The sequence below is a fragment of the Gouania willdenowi genome, chromosome 13, assembly GCF_900634775.1.
Source record: "Gouania willdenowi chromosome 13, fGouWil2.1, whole genome shotgun sequence".
Classification (NCBI taxonomy): Eukaryota; Metazoa; Chordata; class Actinopteri; order Blenniiformes; family Gobiesocidae; genus Gouania; species Gouania willdenowi.
This window is the reverse complement of record NC_041056.1, coordinates 23,205,785-23,223,594: the sequence shown is the minus strand read 5'-3', so window position 1 is coordinate 23,223,594 and position 17,810 is coordinate 23,205,785. Positions and strand designations below refer to the sequence as shown.

At 36.9% G+C, this 17,810-nt stretch overlaps 1 protein-coding gene across 3 annotated transcripts in view; it reads right to left on the bottom strand.

Moving 5' to 3' along the window:
• Positions 1-17,810, bottom strand: part of si (sucrase-isomaltase) — a 70,830-nt gene that overhangs the window by 36,232 nt on the left and 16,788 nt on the right. For all 3 annotated transcript variants that reach the window (XM_028464280.1, XM_028464282.1, XM_028464279.1), the window contains 7 exons: positions 12,894-13,007; positions 12,528-12,612; positions 10,266-10,383; positions 6,877-7,048; positions 5,771-5,887; positions 3,030-3,184; positions 2,846-2,930 (listed from right to left, as the gene is read on the bottom strand). In XM_028464280.1, the coding sequence (XP_028320081.1) occupies positions 2,846-2,930; positions 3,030-3,184; positions 5,771-5,887; positions 6,877-7,048; positions 10,266-10,383; positions 12,528-12,612; positions 12,894-13,007 (846 nt within the window). The remainder of the gene's footprint in view (positions 1-2,845; positions 2,931-3,029; positions 3,185-5,770; positions 5,888-6,876; positions 7,049-10,265; positions 10,384-12,527; positions 12,613-12,893; positions 13,008-17,810) is intronic.

Genomic DNA, 17,810 nt, shown 5'->3' with positions numbered 1-17,810 from the left:
GCAAGGACAGAATGAAAGCACCAGCTTCAAGGTCTACTTTCAGTCTCCATCAGTCCTATTTTTTTTTAATCATTTTTAGGTGTAAAAAACAATTTAACAAATAAGTAATGTGATATAAATAAAACAGAGAAACGAACAAGTAAGAAAGTTGAACAGAGCAGGATTTGTAAGAGTGAAAAATCTAATCTCATTTAAAAACAACTGCCAAAAAGATTAATGTTAAGGCTAAAAAGCAGTGACTTCATTAGGACTTTCCCCATCATGGCTTGTTAACAAAATAATCAAATTAGTAAATGTGCTCTTTAGGACCAAATTTGCCATTTGACGTGAACCACTTGTCATAACTGCTGCATAGCGTTTATAGGGTAACAGCCTGGGGAAGTAGAGGTGCTCCCTACACCTCGTTTTGTAGCGTCTGATTTGCTCACAGCGCCTATCACTCACCTCATTGACTAATGGGAGGGGACTGCAAGACTTAGCATAGCTGCTAACTGTGATTTAGGGGGACAAGGCATGGGGGTTGTATCCTCATTTAGAGTTCTGAGGCTCAGTTAGCCATGAGGCAAGATTTGATCAGGTGGCCTGAAGATTCATACTGGCAGGATGATCAGATGGTAGCCGAGCTAGATGAGAAGGGCAGTGGGAGCCACAAAGGGAAGAGAGAGCTGGGATGAAATGAAATGGGATCACAAGGGTGAGTTGACAGCAACTGATTAAGAGAATGCAGATGAGATAAGGGAGCCAACATTTGATGAAAGGGGGATTGAAAAAGAAAAGAGAAAAACAGGCATGAGGACTAAGATTGGAAGTATAGATGAAGACCAGAGGGGAAAAAATGAAGGAGAGAGAGTGAGAGGGCAGAAGATCCTGGAGTTTATCACAGAGATCAAGGTTAAAGTATTGACTGATCTGAATGATAGAGCAAGAGCATCATTAGAGAGAGGCAGAGGCGGATGGACGAAGCGATAAATATAGAGAGACGGAGAGAGAGATGTGAGTAATGACAAAGGATTGTGATGGCAGGATGTGGAGAGTTGTTTCAGATCAGACACTGACCCTTCACAAGTAGGCGATACTGTCTCTTTACAGGGCCCTTAAGAGTCACACACATTGGCTGTGTTCGAAATCTGACATCAAATTGAGTATGTAGTGGATTCATATTAGATAGTATGGAAAGATTAAGTATGCAAGAAATACCCGGATGTATACTATATCTGGACATTATTTTGAGTATGTGCGGTGAGCACCCTAGTCATACTCAACCGCCCCATGATGCATTGCGAGCGGAACCTAAAATCATCTTGGGACAGGCTCCAATTTAAAGTCAAACCAAAAGCATCTCTTCTTGTTTTCCATTAGTTTTTAATGCTTTTGTAAATAGCGCTGTTGTTTTGAAGTTAAGCAGAAGTTTTGTTAGTAGCACAATGGTGGGTCTCCGAAAATCTTCGAAATATAGGTATGAAAAGCATTTCCACAAGTTTTATAGATCAAATGACCACTTGTTGATATTCTACTTGGTCACATTCTCACTTCAAATTCAAAGATGGAGAATTGTTTGAGCTATTTATCAATGTGCTTTTGTTTTTTATCCTTTTTATCGGTTTGAAATGCATTTTGGGAAACTTGGAAGTGTACTTCAGTGGGAACGGTCCATCCATATTCCATACTAATAGTGTGTAGACAGTATGCACTCATTGAGTGTGTAGTATGTTAGTATGCAATTTTGAACACAGCCGTCTCTTACATAGAGTCAATCAATCAACACTATAACAGGAAAACCAATGTGGACTGTTCCAGGAAAAACACCTAATTCCAAAAACAGGTTTACCTTTGAATGCGCAATTATAAGTCAATATTGGCAAAACAATAGCAAAGTTAGTTGGACTTTAATATTTGGAATTAGTCCGGAAATGAAGAAGAAATCAACTTAATCTTTTTAAGCCTCATAAAATTACATTGAAAGTGGTTGTCTGCATGTCTAAGTTGCATAATCAATAGGGTGTTGTTTTAATTTTTCCTTGAATAATATGCCTTGTTTTTTTTTGTTTTTTTAAACAATTCCTATTAGTATATAGGAATAATTCATATAGGCGTAGCAGTTGTTCACCAAAGTACAATCCCTTACCAGTCTCAATACAGATCCTGTATTACCTCAATATAGAGTGGCTTAGATTTTCGAGAGCACAAATGCACGCCACCACCAACTTCTTGCATTAGAAACTTTTTTTTTGCAATCAAACTGATTGAGGGTAATTTATTCCCAGTCCCACAATGGAATCCAATTCGCTCTCTACTGCTCTGTAATTCACAAGAGGCCACGCTAAATTGTTCATTATTTAGGCCACTCTGACATGACCATTATTACTCCATGTGCACAGCAACACACTTTTACTGGCAAGATCATTTATGCATATACTTTCTGAGCTGCATGCACTTAACTCAGTCACATTGAAACAAACGCACACATGTACACACTATCTACACTTGCTAATCTGCTAGTAATGAGGTCAGTGCTCTCATTAGAACTGAGAAAAAAGAGGAAGGGTGAGAAAGACGGAAAAATAAAAGACGGATGCGATAAGGGGAGAGCAACAAAGGAAATCCCATGTCATGTTTTCCCAGTCGAGATCTGTGCGTGCGTGCGTGCGTGCGTGCGTGCGCGTGTGCGTGTGTGTGTGTATACTGTGTATATATATATATATATATATATATATACTGTATATATTGACACGTATGCAATGTAAACAGTATATTCTCAATGTGGACAAATAGATAACATGCATGAAAGCATGTTTTGAGTCAGCAAAGGTACTTCACTGTGTGTGTGCACGTGTTTGTAACTCACCGGGTCCAAAACAGGTGTGATGAGCAGATGTTTCCCCCAGAGAAACTGTCTGTCTATTGTTAAAGTGTTTGGGTCAGTGTAGAATCTACAATTGAGATAAAAGACGTTGATGACACCATTTCAACATCAAAAGGCACAAAAACACCAATTTGGGCAGGATAGATAGATAGATGGATAGACTTACTCATGCATGACAGGGCGTACCACAGTCTCTCCTGTGGTGTGAGCTTTGTAGAAAAGTGTGTAGAGATAAGGCAAAAGTGTGTAACGTATTATCAGATAATGTTTGGCAGACTTCACCAGTAATGAATCAGGACCATAAAAAGCTGGATCTTGATCCTGCAGGCAGACAAATACAGTTAGTCGTTAAATATTGTTTTGACTGTTTTGTTTTGGGCAACAAATAAATCATATTATGGTAAAAAAAAAAAAGTCTCACCGTCCCTCCCCTTCACCATGAGACTAACAATGATGAACACATATGTCCTTACACTGTTATTCTCACACCTCAAATACACTGATATGTTATGACAAATGTTGACATTTCATTCTACAGTTTAATTTGATCAAAAGATAAACAGTACTAGTGGTGCGTTTTAAATGTATTTAGCTTGAGTAGCTATCAGAGTAAATCAGGCTTAATAATGCTCAATGGTACATAAAGAAAATAATAATAACCAAAGTGGATTGAGCAGTGTTTCCCAAACTTTTCACAGTCCTTTACCCCTTCAGCCATGTACCCCATTACCGCTGCACACAATATTGTAATGCAGTGTTTCTCATCCTTGGGGTCTTGATCCCATGTCGGGTCCCCTGAAATGTCTAATAATTTATAATAATAAAAAAAAACTACTGATTACAAATGTGTTTTAATATTATTATTCAAATTATAACACCACACACAAAACAGTCTTAAAAACTGTATACTTTCACTTTCTCTAATATAAATCTAGTTCAAATAAAATGCAGTATAAAAATCTAAGCTGGCACATCTTTGTTCACTAATTCTGGCAACAGCAAACATTATTAAAAGCTAATTCTAGAAAGAAAAACAAGTCTCTGGAGACACCAATAATGTTTGATATTAAAATGGGGTCACGACCTAAAAAAGTGGGAACTACTGATGTAATATCACATACAATGTAGCAATGTGTCTCTGAATTGTACCTATCCTGTTGAAGAACTATATATATATATATATGTGCGTGTTCTGAAAGTTTAGTGACCTTTGTGGTTAAATTAGCGGTGATTTTGGTCTGTCCTTGTTGCTGAAACACGACAGATTTTGACAGCTGTCACTCAAAGAGAGAGAAAGACGGATGCCCTCCGTAACGGGTGATTGTCTGCTTTTTGAAAACTGATTGGTTGTTTGTGTTCCTGTGATATCATTGGCCCATTTAGTTAGCAAAAGGCCCCCCGGGGCCAACGGGGTGGCCCAGGGTTGCGTGTGCCAACCCTAGAATCTGATTGGCCACCCCGAGTGCCACCCCATCCAGATTCACAAAAGACAAATGAAATCGAAATCAAAAATGTTCTATTGCTCAAAGTCTCAAATTTCACACATCAAACCTGTTGAGGATATACCATTGTTTTCATTCTGAATGAAAACAGTTATAAACAATTTCATTCATGTTTAGCATTTAAAGCAGCAGCAAGTAACTTGCACTTAGCGCTCCCCCTAAAGGTCCCTTTTGGTTATGTCACTGTCGTAAACACTCCACACCGCCCACCGCCTGCCCCACCCCACAGCTACATGGGCAACCCTGCTCTCCTAAGACAATAGAAGAAGGATAACACAAAGAAATGTCTGAAGAGTTGGGTACTATCGAACAAAATAAGTAATGTAAACAAGTGCCAGTTTCTGTCCTTGCCCAAGTGGATTTGTGTTTGAGCCCTCTGTTGATCCGATTCCCGTTTCTTTTTCCTCCCCTCCTCGGACAAAGCTCTTCTCTGCCTTTGTTTTTCTGGCTCCGCCGTGATATAAGTTTGAGAAAGGTTTATTTGTAGACAACCATGTGCAGCCATGGGGCTGGTGAGAGTCTTGCATTAGTGTGTATTGGGCAGTCGTAAAGCAGTATGTCTTGCCACGAGAATGAGAACAGAGCTGCTAGACTGGTACCAGCTTGGAGGCAGGGAAAGTTGCAAGCGTGGTTTTCTGGCCAGAGACAGCAGGAGGAGATGAATGACCCCCCAATCACCCCATAAACACTTGTATTACCCTCACAGGGACTATGAGAAGGATTTATTAAGGTGAAAAGTTACTTAGTTTTGCTTTAACGTCAGTCCGAATACCAAAAATTGGGAATGTACACGACAGGCTAAAGTGACTGAATCCAATATTTTGCTCGTTTATGACTCTTATCTGATGTTTTTGTGGTATTTTTTGAGTGGTGCAACTCACAAATCAGGTTAAGCCACTTTCCTAGCTGTTGTCGTGGCAGTAGTTTAACATATTTGAACTTTAAACAAGTATAAAGCTTTGTGTTTTTTTTTTTTTTTTATCTATTTTATTGCATACATATCACATACATGTTTTTTTCTTTAAATGTTTAACAAGTTTTGTTGCTTTAACATATAAGGGAAATGCCCATGTTATAATCATTTAGGGTAAACAATATTAATAACCGTGCTTTTAAGTGGTTGTTTTATTATTTGAAATGTAGTGTGCCACCTTAATCCGAGTATGTGCACCCCTAACCAACATTTCCAAGACCCGCCCCTGGCTCCGGGACCTGATTTACAAATCAAGCACTGACCTGCTCTATTATACTATTTCCATTGCCACTTTGTAACAATGTCACATTTTAAACGACATGTTTTGCAAAGCTGCACTGCAATACCTTTATATGTAAGGCTTTTTTATTTCAATATACTGCCGGTGCATACAAATAATAATACTGACAAAGTGGTTGAACTTTTCCATACCTCGTAGCCCTGAGCGTTGTGATTTCGACTGAAGGGATAGAAAGCCCCAACCTGCATCCAACGACGACATAACTCTTCACTGCTGTTATCAAAAAATCCACAAATGTCAGCTCCAATCTGTGAATGTACACAAGAATGACAATTTGACATTTTGTTCTTGCCTGTGGAACATAAATGCTGTTGTCCAGCAAAAACACAGTTGAAATATTGTTTAACTAGATTGACAGAAAACCCAATAAAGGGGGTTACTGTTGGCTCTACGGAAAGTACAGCAATCTGTCTCGGTAATGCAATTGTGAAATTTTGTCACGGTGCCATTATTAAGAAAATACACGTATATCTAAATAAATCTGCTACTGTGACAGAAGTGTCAACACAACAACAGGACGGTGCAGACATGTAAACTGGTCTAAAACTGTTGAGGCTGATCATCTTTCATGTTATTATTGCACAATAGAATCCCAAGATGAGATGTTGTGCTTGATTTCTCTTATATAAAACGACCCCCCCCCTCCCCCAATAGAACATTCTTTATAAGGTAATGTGTCCAAATCCCATTTTTTCCTGTTCTGCCTTTTGCTTTGTTTTAGCATTTTATGGTTTATATCAGACAAATACAAACCTCATTCCAAACACTTGGTGGCCATAAGACCACCTGATGTGCACAGCTGGATAAGTGAGTGTGTGCTGGCATGTACGTGGGACTCTCTGTTGATTTCTTCTTAGTGCGCACCAGAGGTACAGCACAAACACTATATTGTTCAACTGAGTATTACTTTTTGAGTCATGTCGCAACACAGTTATGTCTTAGCAGATAAACAATGTTCTCATCAAGCAGCTGCACTCGATTATCAAAGAATATGGGAAATAAGAAATATTCAAATGATAGACTTGGTTCGAAATGCTAAAGCAATAACCATATAAAGTATTGTTTATTTTTCAAAAAAGTGTCTTTCTTCAGGTTAGTATTTTGCACATTGACAAAATTGCTATAAAACGAGCTATACAAATTGAAAGGAAGAGTTCTTTGGAATAGCGTAACAGTTTAACAAATATGGAAAATAAGTAAAACACAATTTGCCCTTTAGTCGAGGTTTACAACTCACATAGGGAATCCCAAAAAGGCCAAACTCTAGCATGCCAGGGATGGCCCATTTTATGTCATTCCAGTTGGCTGCATTATCTCCAAGCCAGTGACCAGAATATTTTCCCACACCTGGAAAGGATGACCGGGTCAACATCAGGGTACGGTTTTCTCCAAACACCTGCTGCAGAGCTCTGTTGGAATGGAAAGAAAGCAGAAAAATAAAAGTAAGACATTGCTGAATGGGATGGAAAAAAACAGATACAAATACAGATGTTAGATTTAAAGTTCGTGATTCTTTTTTTTTTTTTTTTTGTATCTTTATTTGTGTTTCGATTTAAGGCACGTTTTTAGCCAATACGGCGTTTAACATTTCTGAAGAAAACATATACATATATAAAATGCATACACTTATTACAAAGTAAGAAGTTCCAACCGATTTAATGGCTTTTGTTCAAATATACTAGCTGTTGTAGCCATTGTCTTTTTTTCAGTTTTAGGGTCACCCTACGTGTATAGGCGTTTTGAAATGAATAATTTACCCATCTTGGTAACACTTTATAAATATCCCATATAAGTAGTTGATAGATCATTAATAAACTGTTAGTTAATGAGTTATAAATTGCTTGTTGACTATATGAACAGTTTGTAAAAGATTCAATAACTGTGCCTTATAGATAGCCAATAGATAACTTACAAGTTGTTACCAATTTATAAGTTACTGATTTAGTTAGTGTATATCTTGTGGCAATACTCCCTCTCTACAAAAGAATAGAAAAGTTTCAAGAAATCACACACAATGTAGGAAAAAATTGCAAAAAAGACGATTTAATGTGGGTTTCAAAAATATTGATTGATTTAATCCAATTTAGGAAAACTATCATAAAGCTTACTGTAACTTTATACACTGTTTTCTGAATTTGTAAGCAGTCAATAAAGCTACATTTCAGTAGAAAGGTTGAGTTAGTGAGTTGGCTAGCAATAGTTAGTATTTCAAAGTAAAAGCATTAATTGTTAAATTGTAATTCTCTCATTTAGGTTGCATAGGCCCTGTAATGTATTTATTTATTTTGATTAAGCAGTCACAGCATAACCACAATGTGTAAATGCTGTTGACAGAGTGGTTCATTAGGCAAACTAGAAGCAGGTGATATTTGGTAATTACAAAAATGCTACAGAGTTTAATACACATGAACAAAATGAGACATATGATTTCTTATTCTGTATGCTAAAATATCTGTCAACTTTAAAGTATACGATTTGTTGGATGTTGGTGCAATTATTGCAGTTGTTAATATTCCAAATTCAGGCAGGTTTAATGCTGCATTTTTAAATGAGGCACGAAACCATGAGAAGTTTCACACCAAGAGCTCCCAGCTTTATCTTTCATCTTCAAGGACATTTTAATGAATTGTGTTTTATTTAATTTTTTATTTTTTTGATCCCTAGTGTTCTTTCTAAAGCATAGTAGCAAAGCTAGGAAGAAATAATAATATTATAATAAATAACATATATATATATATATATAGCCTTTGGCTTTGTGTATGTGTGTGTGTGTGTGCATGTTTGTACTATGTGAACAGCTATGTATATTGTATTATCAATTCATAGACAATACTTTGATTTGGATTCATAAATTATTGTAATATATTGAAATATGATTTTATTTTGTTTATTGATAAGTTGATTATTGAGTTATTGATAATAAAAAAAGTGATAGGAATATTTAAAGGGAACATATTATGAAAAAGTTTTTTTTGATAAGGGGGGAAATGAGGAAACTTGAGTGTCCTCCGATACACAAAATAAATGTGAAATAAACCCACCCAGTTGTTTGTTTGTAGTCTGTGTAAATCCTATAACACAAAGATAATTGCTCCATTTCAAATTTTCTAAGTTTGTGATGTCACAAGCTAAATTGGGAGTCTGCCATTGTTTTTTTACACCGAACGCGACTGTAGCGACTGCAGTCACTTCAATCAACCTAGTGCTTTTTGGTCACTTCATCGCTCTAGTGGTGTGTGTGTGCGCGTGTGCGTGTGCGGAGCGGATCTGGTTGACAATGGAGAGAGAGGGCTGATCACTTCTTCTCCAGCACTTATCATTAACAGCCCCGTCTTTTACAGTTTAAATGATCAACTTACGGAGGATGACTTCACTCAGAATGTAGGCTTACTCAAAAAGTTAACCGCTTTCATTTTGCCACAGTAAATTGAGGAAGCCTCCTGCTGCAGCCGTGTCACTGTAGCGGGAGGGAGGGGCTGCTGCCTTGGCTCTACAGACAATGAAGGACGGGAGAGTTTTTCAACTTTCAGCGACTAGGTTGCACAGGACCTCTTGACATTGCGCCATTTACATAGATTTTGAATGCAAACTATTAACTTCAGTCGCGTTCGGTGGTGAACGCACCTTTAGTGTGTGCCACCCCACAGAAGGGGAACCAAACACCAGCACAGATGAGTCATTTAGACCAGGGTTCTCAACTTGTCTCACCCTGGGAAACGCATTTTCATCAAATCGCGACCACCTTTTTACATTTTTTTTTAATTCAACCATCCATATTTAGTTTTTTTCAAAGACAGCTGTTGAAAACACACACATAATATTTATTAAAACATAAATCTATATATTTTGCTGTGCAACATGGTTTTCACAGCATGCCTGTCAAAAGAAAAGTTTCTTTTAAAATAAAAGACAAGTCCAACATGACAGACATTAAGTATTTTTTTTTTTTTTTGGCCAGCTTTCCGCGACCCACCCAGTACTGGTCGGCGACCAGAATCACTGATTTAGACCACAGGAAACTGTTTTAAAAGGGGAAAAATTGGTATAATATATCCCCTTTAAGCTTTTACATTTTTTTTTTTGCCTACTCATTATGTCTGTTCAGTTTTTTTTTTTTTTTTTTTTTATTAAATTTTGCTACATGTTTGAAATAAGATTTAACTAATCAACCAACTAATTAAAAAACCAACCAACATAGCTTTGATAATATGTTTGTAGATTGCATTGATTCTGCTCTGGGTCTGTAAGTGTTCTAGCCAATAAACTGCTCCAGTGACGGATGGTTAGTGATTCATTCATGCAGCTTGGGAGATGTAGTCATTAAAAGATATTCCTGTACTTATCACATGATATCCAAAATGCACTTGGCCTGCATTTCAAACACACTATTTTCATTCAGGGTGTTACGTTTCTAAAGTGAAGCACCCATTATTTTTGCATCCTTTTCTTCTGGTAGATTTCTGTTCAATGGTCTTTGCTCACTTACTTCCTTTTCAACAACACAATAATTTTCCCAATGAGCTATGCAATTACAGTTTGCCATTATATCACTGCTATAGGTGGCAGCAATTTGGCTTCATGGCTCAAGCTGGAAAAGACTTCAGGCAGTGAGTATAGATGACTCACTTTTCAGTAGCCAGAACCATGGAATAGCCATAAAGACTGTGGACGTCATAGTGGCTCCCCCAGGCCTGCTTGGCATCCATACACAGTGTCTTACTGTACATCACCCCATCCAAAATCTCTGAGGGGACAAAGAAGATGAAGGGGATGATGGAGTGAAGTAAAAGGAGGCAGGCAGAGAATAGTAAATAAAACATAGAGCACAAAGAGAAGGGGACAGTAAGGTTGATGGAGAAAAAAGACTGAGTGAGACATTGATATAAACTATATGAAGTGGAAACGATGAGGAGAATGAAATAATGGACAGTAGTAGAGATAGGGGAGGGTAAAAGGAAGTACAAAAACAAAGATGTCAACTGGGAATCTGTGCTTTTCTAGTTATAATCATCCAATTAGAGACAAGTAGAATAAATCAAGTGGTAGATTAACCATTAAAAAAGGGTTCTAACAAATGTTTCTTTTTTTCATGTATAGGGTGTAACAATTCATCCATTAGATCGATGAATCCATTTATATTCCTACAATCCATCTAAATCAATCTGTGCTTGGCAAGTTGGCCCTCTGGATGACATTAATCAATCTAATATAGTTTTAGAAGGTAATCAATTGATTGTATCAATACATGGAAGTAATGCATTAGATTAGACTCATGCATTAGACTCAATTTAAAAAAAAAAAAGTATCAAGTTTAATCGCTGCTCATTTAACTTGAACAGATCTTGGTTGCACTTCATTTTTTTCTATTAATATTGCATTATTTTTATGTATAAAAAACAAGCAGAAGAGTCAGATAAACCTATTTTTTTATTCAAAATGTATTGAAAATGGGAGCAAAAAACATCCTATTAATTGAAATTGAAGTGTTGGTTGGACTTTATTTAAATGAAGTGTGAATACATGTGGCATTAAATGTTTACTTGTTTGTTTATGTCCATAACACATATATATATATAAATATATATATAATATAGCTGATTCCCTTCCATGAAACAACAGCAGTCTATGAAGCCTTACCTGTACTGTACAGTATTCAGGTATTTATTCCACCCACACTAGTTGAATTATTATTTTGGCTAAAAAGTTACTGAATAGATTTCAAGTCATTGAATCGATTTGGATTAAATGGTTCTAAATGAACTAATATCATCCTTGAATTGAATCAAATACAGAGAACCGTGATTCAAATCAAATTGTTGCTAAAACGAATCATTATACCCCTTATATGAAACATTGGGGACAGCAACTCGTAGTGTAATAACTAAGATGTTTTGGCAAGGTCACATCTCCGTGTTTGGGAAATTTTAGCTTTATGATAATGTTGCGGACAATATGATAATGAAAAATACACGATACCTAAATACATATAAAAGTAAGCACACTGTGCCTGGACCCTAAACATAATGCCTTAAGCAGTTGTTCCCAAACTCTTCCTGTTGTGCCCACTTTAAAGAATTTCAATAGGGTAAAAATGTAACCAAAATAGAAAAAGGTAAAAAATTGACTATTCTTCAAAACTCATATAATTGCATAACATGTGCAATCACATAGAGCAGTAATAATAAAGTTCTTTGAGTGCAAATCTATTTTTTTATGTTCTCAATGTTCATCAAAGCCCTTCTCATAAACACTTCTTTAGACTGTGCCTCGATTTAATTATGAAGGGCTGCAGTCCTGCATGTTTTTGAGGTCTTAATCCTTCTACATGGATGACTGTGTCATAATTCAGATGCACACAAAGCCTAGTAGCGTGCCGCTTGTTAAAACCTGCATCTAAAGCAGGACCGACTTCAGACACTTCTGACATTACAAAAGATGTGTCTTAGTAAAAAACTGTTGCATGGAGTGCTGCATGGGTTTCTGTTCTTAGAAAGTTGCTTGAAAAAATGTGTCTCCCTGGTGCTCTTCAGTTTCTTGTAGCTTTTTTTTTTTTTTTTTTTACAGCTTTTGTCTGGGCTCTAATTTAATACATGTTTAGAAAGTCTCTATGTATAAAATGCATTTTTCATGTTTTTAAACATCACTGAATGAACTACTCTACAGATTTTAATTGTATTTGTGTAACCTTTCACTTGGTCATGTGACCTGTTGAAAATCTTTAAAGGAAGTAGCTTGGCAGCCATTTTGAACAAACTGCCCTGATGAAGGCCTGTTGGACTGAAACATGTTGGTTTTTATGATTAAATGGCCCTCGTGGAATAAAGGCTTCTTAACTACAGTCTCTCTCAGTGCCTCAGATCTTTTTGAAACTCTAAAGATGTCTCTTACTTGGAGTATACGGTGGGTAGTTGAGGTTGTTCGCTTGGCAACCCTTTGTGGATCCTTTCTTGAAATTAGCGACCTCATTCATGTCCTGCAGGAGAATTTGTTAGAATGGGTTTGAAAAAGACAATCATACATTGACAACAAAAAAAAAAAATCAACATACCAAGTGACTTGTAACTAGCTGTAATTCAAACCTTAAATTGCAAATATGATGCAAAGTTAGAATTTAACATCATGTGACTTATGGTTCACTTAGTTTTTCTTTATGTCAGTCACTTGCTTTCCCTCGATTGTATCAATTAGACTTATTCTTTACACAGCCAGTCACTCATTCGACAACTCGTAGTACTTGACTTCAAACAGACTTACAATCCAGAGAGCATCGTGTTTAATCTCCTTGGAGAATCGTACATATTCATCGACCCACCACTGAATACAGTTTTCACTGGTGTAATCTGGAAATACTGTTTCCCCGGGCCAAACCTATAAGAAAAATGAAAACACTTTTTAACCATGGACATTTATTTATTGTTGAACATTTACATTGAATTAAGTCAAAATGTGAACTTTTCTTTTTTTAACCTCAGCTGTGCAATTGAATTCAAAAAGTCAAAATGAAGCTAAAGTTTCAACAATATAAAATATTTAAAAAAAAAATGTTTTAAAAAATGCATGTGAAGATTATGTCTGCAGAAATAGCTCAAACTACAAAATGACAATGAAAAAAAGATTAAAAGAAAGATGAAAAATGAAGATGGGAGAATTGAAGAGAGAGAAATGGCAAAGGAGCAAAGAGATAAAGGGAGAGACGAGCTGAGGAAGCGAACAAAGTAGAGGAGAAATCGATAACGCAATAAAAAATCTCTAAACGTGACAGTGTGTTAGAAGTCTTTTGTAATGACTAGTATTGAGAAAAATGATTTGTCCACAGAGAGAAGCAGAGATTTGTGTGTGAATTGGCCCCTGTGTCTCCATGTGCATGCGTGTCTAAAAGCTTCAGGGGAACGTAAGAGAGATTAAATCTCAAGGTTGTTTCACTCCAGCTATCTTTTACCTTTACTTCCACCAGCAGTAACTTTACAACCCAGTTTGCAGCAAAGACATGAATCAAACTAACACATGCTCAACTGTATGCTGACACACATAGACCTACACACACACACACAAACAGATTTATTGGCAGATGTTTTTGGCAGGTGGTCAACACTCCAAGGTCAGAGCTTGTTGATGGTTCCACACAGATTACATCTTTTTGCAACCATTTGATTTTTTTTTTTTTTGTTGTTGTTGAGGTTTTGTCATCTCCAGCTGCTGAAAGGGCCCATCTTACACTAAATGGACTTTTATGTGCGTTAAACATCATGAAAGTGCTATTTGGGCTTCATACACATGGCCAAAGTGTTTCTTTCATTGATTCCCTCAATAGTTAGTTAGAGGGTGATTTGCTCCTTTCTTACTGCAGGGTGAGCCCAAACACCTCGCTCCAATTTGATGACACATTTCCACTTTGATGATGAATTTGACGCGGCACTGAGCTGGAGAAGCCGCGCCTCCAGGAAGCTCTTTGCTGTGATTGACATGTAAACAGACACGCCCACTAAGGTGAGCATTTCAGCGTCCTTTGTATGTATTTTCTACAGTCTATGTATGTACCTGCGAATGCCCCGCCCCTACGCTCTGTCTCGTGTTTATAAAGCAGCATGAGCTCTGCTACGGAGTGGGTGGGAGGAGGGCGGGCCGTCCTCTGGCCCTACGTCATCGTGCGGGGAGGAATATGCATAAGTAGGACGCAAATCAGCCTGTTTGTGTAGAATTGCTCAGAAAGTGACTTTTCAGAGGCTAAAACTCTGGAAAACAGGCAAGTTTGGGAAAATAAACCTTTTTGGGGTTCTTAGAACAAATGGAGATGGGTGAAAAATAGAATGACATGGGACCTTTAATGGTACCAACAGCAGATTAAACATGTTCAGCAACTCCACTCAAATGTGCTGCAGCACATATCTGTTTTTTGCCTTTATTTCACCGCCTGTTTCTTCTGTCTTCCCATTTTCTTTTTACAACCATACCTCCATTTAGAACTGACAGTAATTAATTTGCTCATCAGTCAGGGTGGCTCATTGTTTACCAAGAATTAAAGAATAGCAATTATCTTACCTAACAATTATAATTACTTTAAAACACTATTCTACACAGCCACAACAAGACTACATTAATTTTAGGACCTGACAGGTAGAGGTGAAAGTAATGGAATACAGCTACTCCTTTGATTATATTACGAAATCAGTAATTGTATTTTTACTTTTTTTTTTTTTTTTAAATGATTAACGAACATTGTGTAACTACAAAAATAAAAAAAATAAAAATAAATGACCAGATAAGCAAATGCATCACATCACAGCCTGCCAGATTTGGTTATGAAGGCACTTTGAACATAATCCATATGTTCTTTGTTGTGTCATTACTGACCACTACCCAGCCAGTTTCTTTGGTTCATTATGTTGTTGCCCACATGGCACATTGACATGGTACTGTTTTAGAGTTCAAACATGTAGCTATACTTGGAGCCTGATAATTTTTTTTTTAATTTATTTTGAATTTAATTCATTGGTGTTATTTTCTTTACAAGTACTATTTAATTGAGATACTTTTTACTTGTCGTTGAGTCTTTTATGTATGACTTACTTGTAGTTCAGTACAACTTCAACCAAGTAACAGTACTTCTACTTGAGTAGAATATATCATCACCCTTTACACCGCTGCTAACAACAGGCCATTATCACTCTTTAACATATTCATACACAATGAGTGATGTAGTTCATAGAGCAAATTATGTTAATAGAAACAATGAGCAAATAGCTGGGGTGTCACATTAGAATGAGTTTGAAATAATGCACAGATTATTGGAATAAACCAATGGGGAAGTTCAATCAGTTTGTTGAACACTCCTCTCCTCTTTTCAAGTTTGTGTTTCAATGCATCTCCCTTGAAGACCTGATAAATGGCTTCTCATTGTACACATGAGAGTTCCAGGTAAAACATTCAATTCAAAAACCCTACAAAACTCAAGTTAGCCACCTATAAACTGTGTTGAGAACGTAACTTTAAAAAAAGTAATTAGTTATAGTTACTCACTACTTGTTCAAAAAAGTAACTGCGTTAGTAACTGAATTACTCTATAAAACTAACTATTTGCGTTACTGTTGCTCTATGTCAAAGAATTCAGATTTTTCAGATGCGTGTGTCGTGAGGTGCTTCATTAAATTTGAGTTGCTTACAATGGATGTCGACAGTCTTCACTTCTGGATATAATGAACACTTCACATACACGTTCTTGCCTTTGACCACAATTCATTTAAAGTAGTGTTTGTATCGTCACCTTAAAAATGCCAACTTTTCATCAGATTGTTCCACGCTCACCATCTCTGCTGCTTCATCCAATCTGCTGTGTGTGCGTGTGCGTTAACATCAATTATGTTAATCTTTTTTGCATTATTGTATATATTACACATTGGTTGGCGCAAATCTGGAGACGGTATGTATATTTAATTCTATTTTTTTCTTTTGCTACCCTGGCAAGAATCTCAAACTCCGCCTATGTGTCTGGCCTTTTCTCTGTATCTGATCATCTGTCTTTTTGCTTTGCGTCTTTCCCAGTTCTTGGCTCTCCCTGTCCATCCCTCTTAATGTGACACTCAGAGACAGCCAGTCTGTCTCCTGTGCATTTGTCTAATCTATCAGTCGTAACTGTCCATGTGCTGGCACCTTTTTTCTTCATCCATTAATATTTACTATTTATGTGGGTCCTCATTGACAACCGTTGCACATGCACAAAACAGGGTGTGAAAGATGTGTATGACACACAAAATGTATGATTTATCAAAATAAATAAATAAATCAGTGTGCACATGTACACACTGGTACGTTGACTATGAACCTGGCGGCACACTAAGATTTTGGAGACGTGATTCATCTCGTAAATATAATGTCCTCATATATCAGACGTAATGATCAGCATAATCATAAATATGTCCAAGTCTGCCGTGTTATAGATGTGTTTCTTTAGTGAGTCATTGAGTCCATAAATGCAAATATGTTGTGTCCTGGCCCACAACAGTGTGCTTTTTGTGCCTACACCCAGGTGTTCCCTGCCCTTCACCTTCAGATCAGATCTTTTTCTTCACCCCTGCAGCATTTCACTCTTGGGAAACTCTGGCATCACTAATCTCAGTGATTACTGATGCCACTAAATGTGACTATCAAATCTATAATATACATTTTCTGGCCTCCAACCACCCATAAGCGCTGCTACTTTGTTCAAAACTTTCTTTTCTTTGCGTTTTGTGCCATGATTGAGCAAAAATGCAATTGATCAGCAGCTTGTTTGATGAAAAAAATCACTCATGAGGACATTTGCATTGACCATTTGTGTTACATGCCATGCACATGCAAGCACACTTATTTATAAAGCATTGTATAGGATACCTACAATGAGGCCCGTGGTCTGAATAACAAAATACATTAATTTAACAAAAAAATATTTATGTGTAAATGTGGATGTATTTTGATCTTTATCCAATCACTTATATTGACTAATAGAAACTTTGCAGGCAACTAGCTGCCATAGATGCAGAATATTGTGCATTTGAGGACTATCACAGTAGCAGTAAAGACTATTTTGAAATAACCTCAAAATTTACAGACAGGACACACATGTACATTCATATGGAAATACACTAAAATCAATTATATACACCGATATGCAAGGAGCACAAACGCCTTTGAAAATCGTTCCGGAACACACACACACATGCACACACACACAATCTGTAATGCAGTGATGCAGAACATTTCAAAAATAAACACTAATGCAAAATCAATGCTTATGTTTGACCTGTAATAAACAGCATGAAAAGAGATTAGAAATGTGACTGGGCTTAATCATGTGTGAAACCAACACTATAAAAAGCATGGGAGCAACAACATGCTTTTTAATCCCTCATATTTCAACTTCACCCTCTGTGAGAGGCTGATTTTTCTACATGTTCTCCCATGAGAAAAACCTCAAACATCACATTTGGTTTGGTTGAATTATAGGCAATGAAGATTCAGGCTTGGTATGTACTGTAGGTATAGAGGAAGATTGTACCCAACCCCATTTTTACCTAACAATATATATTATGGATTAAAGCTGCAGTTTGCAGAATCCTCTCTGCGCTCCGTTTTGAAACCGAAACTCAACCTCCCTTACCGCTCTTTTGTGAACGCAACTTTTTTCTCAATATAGAC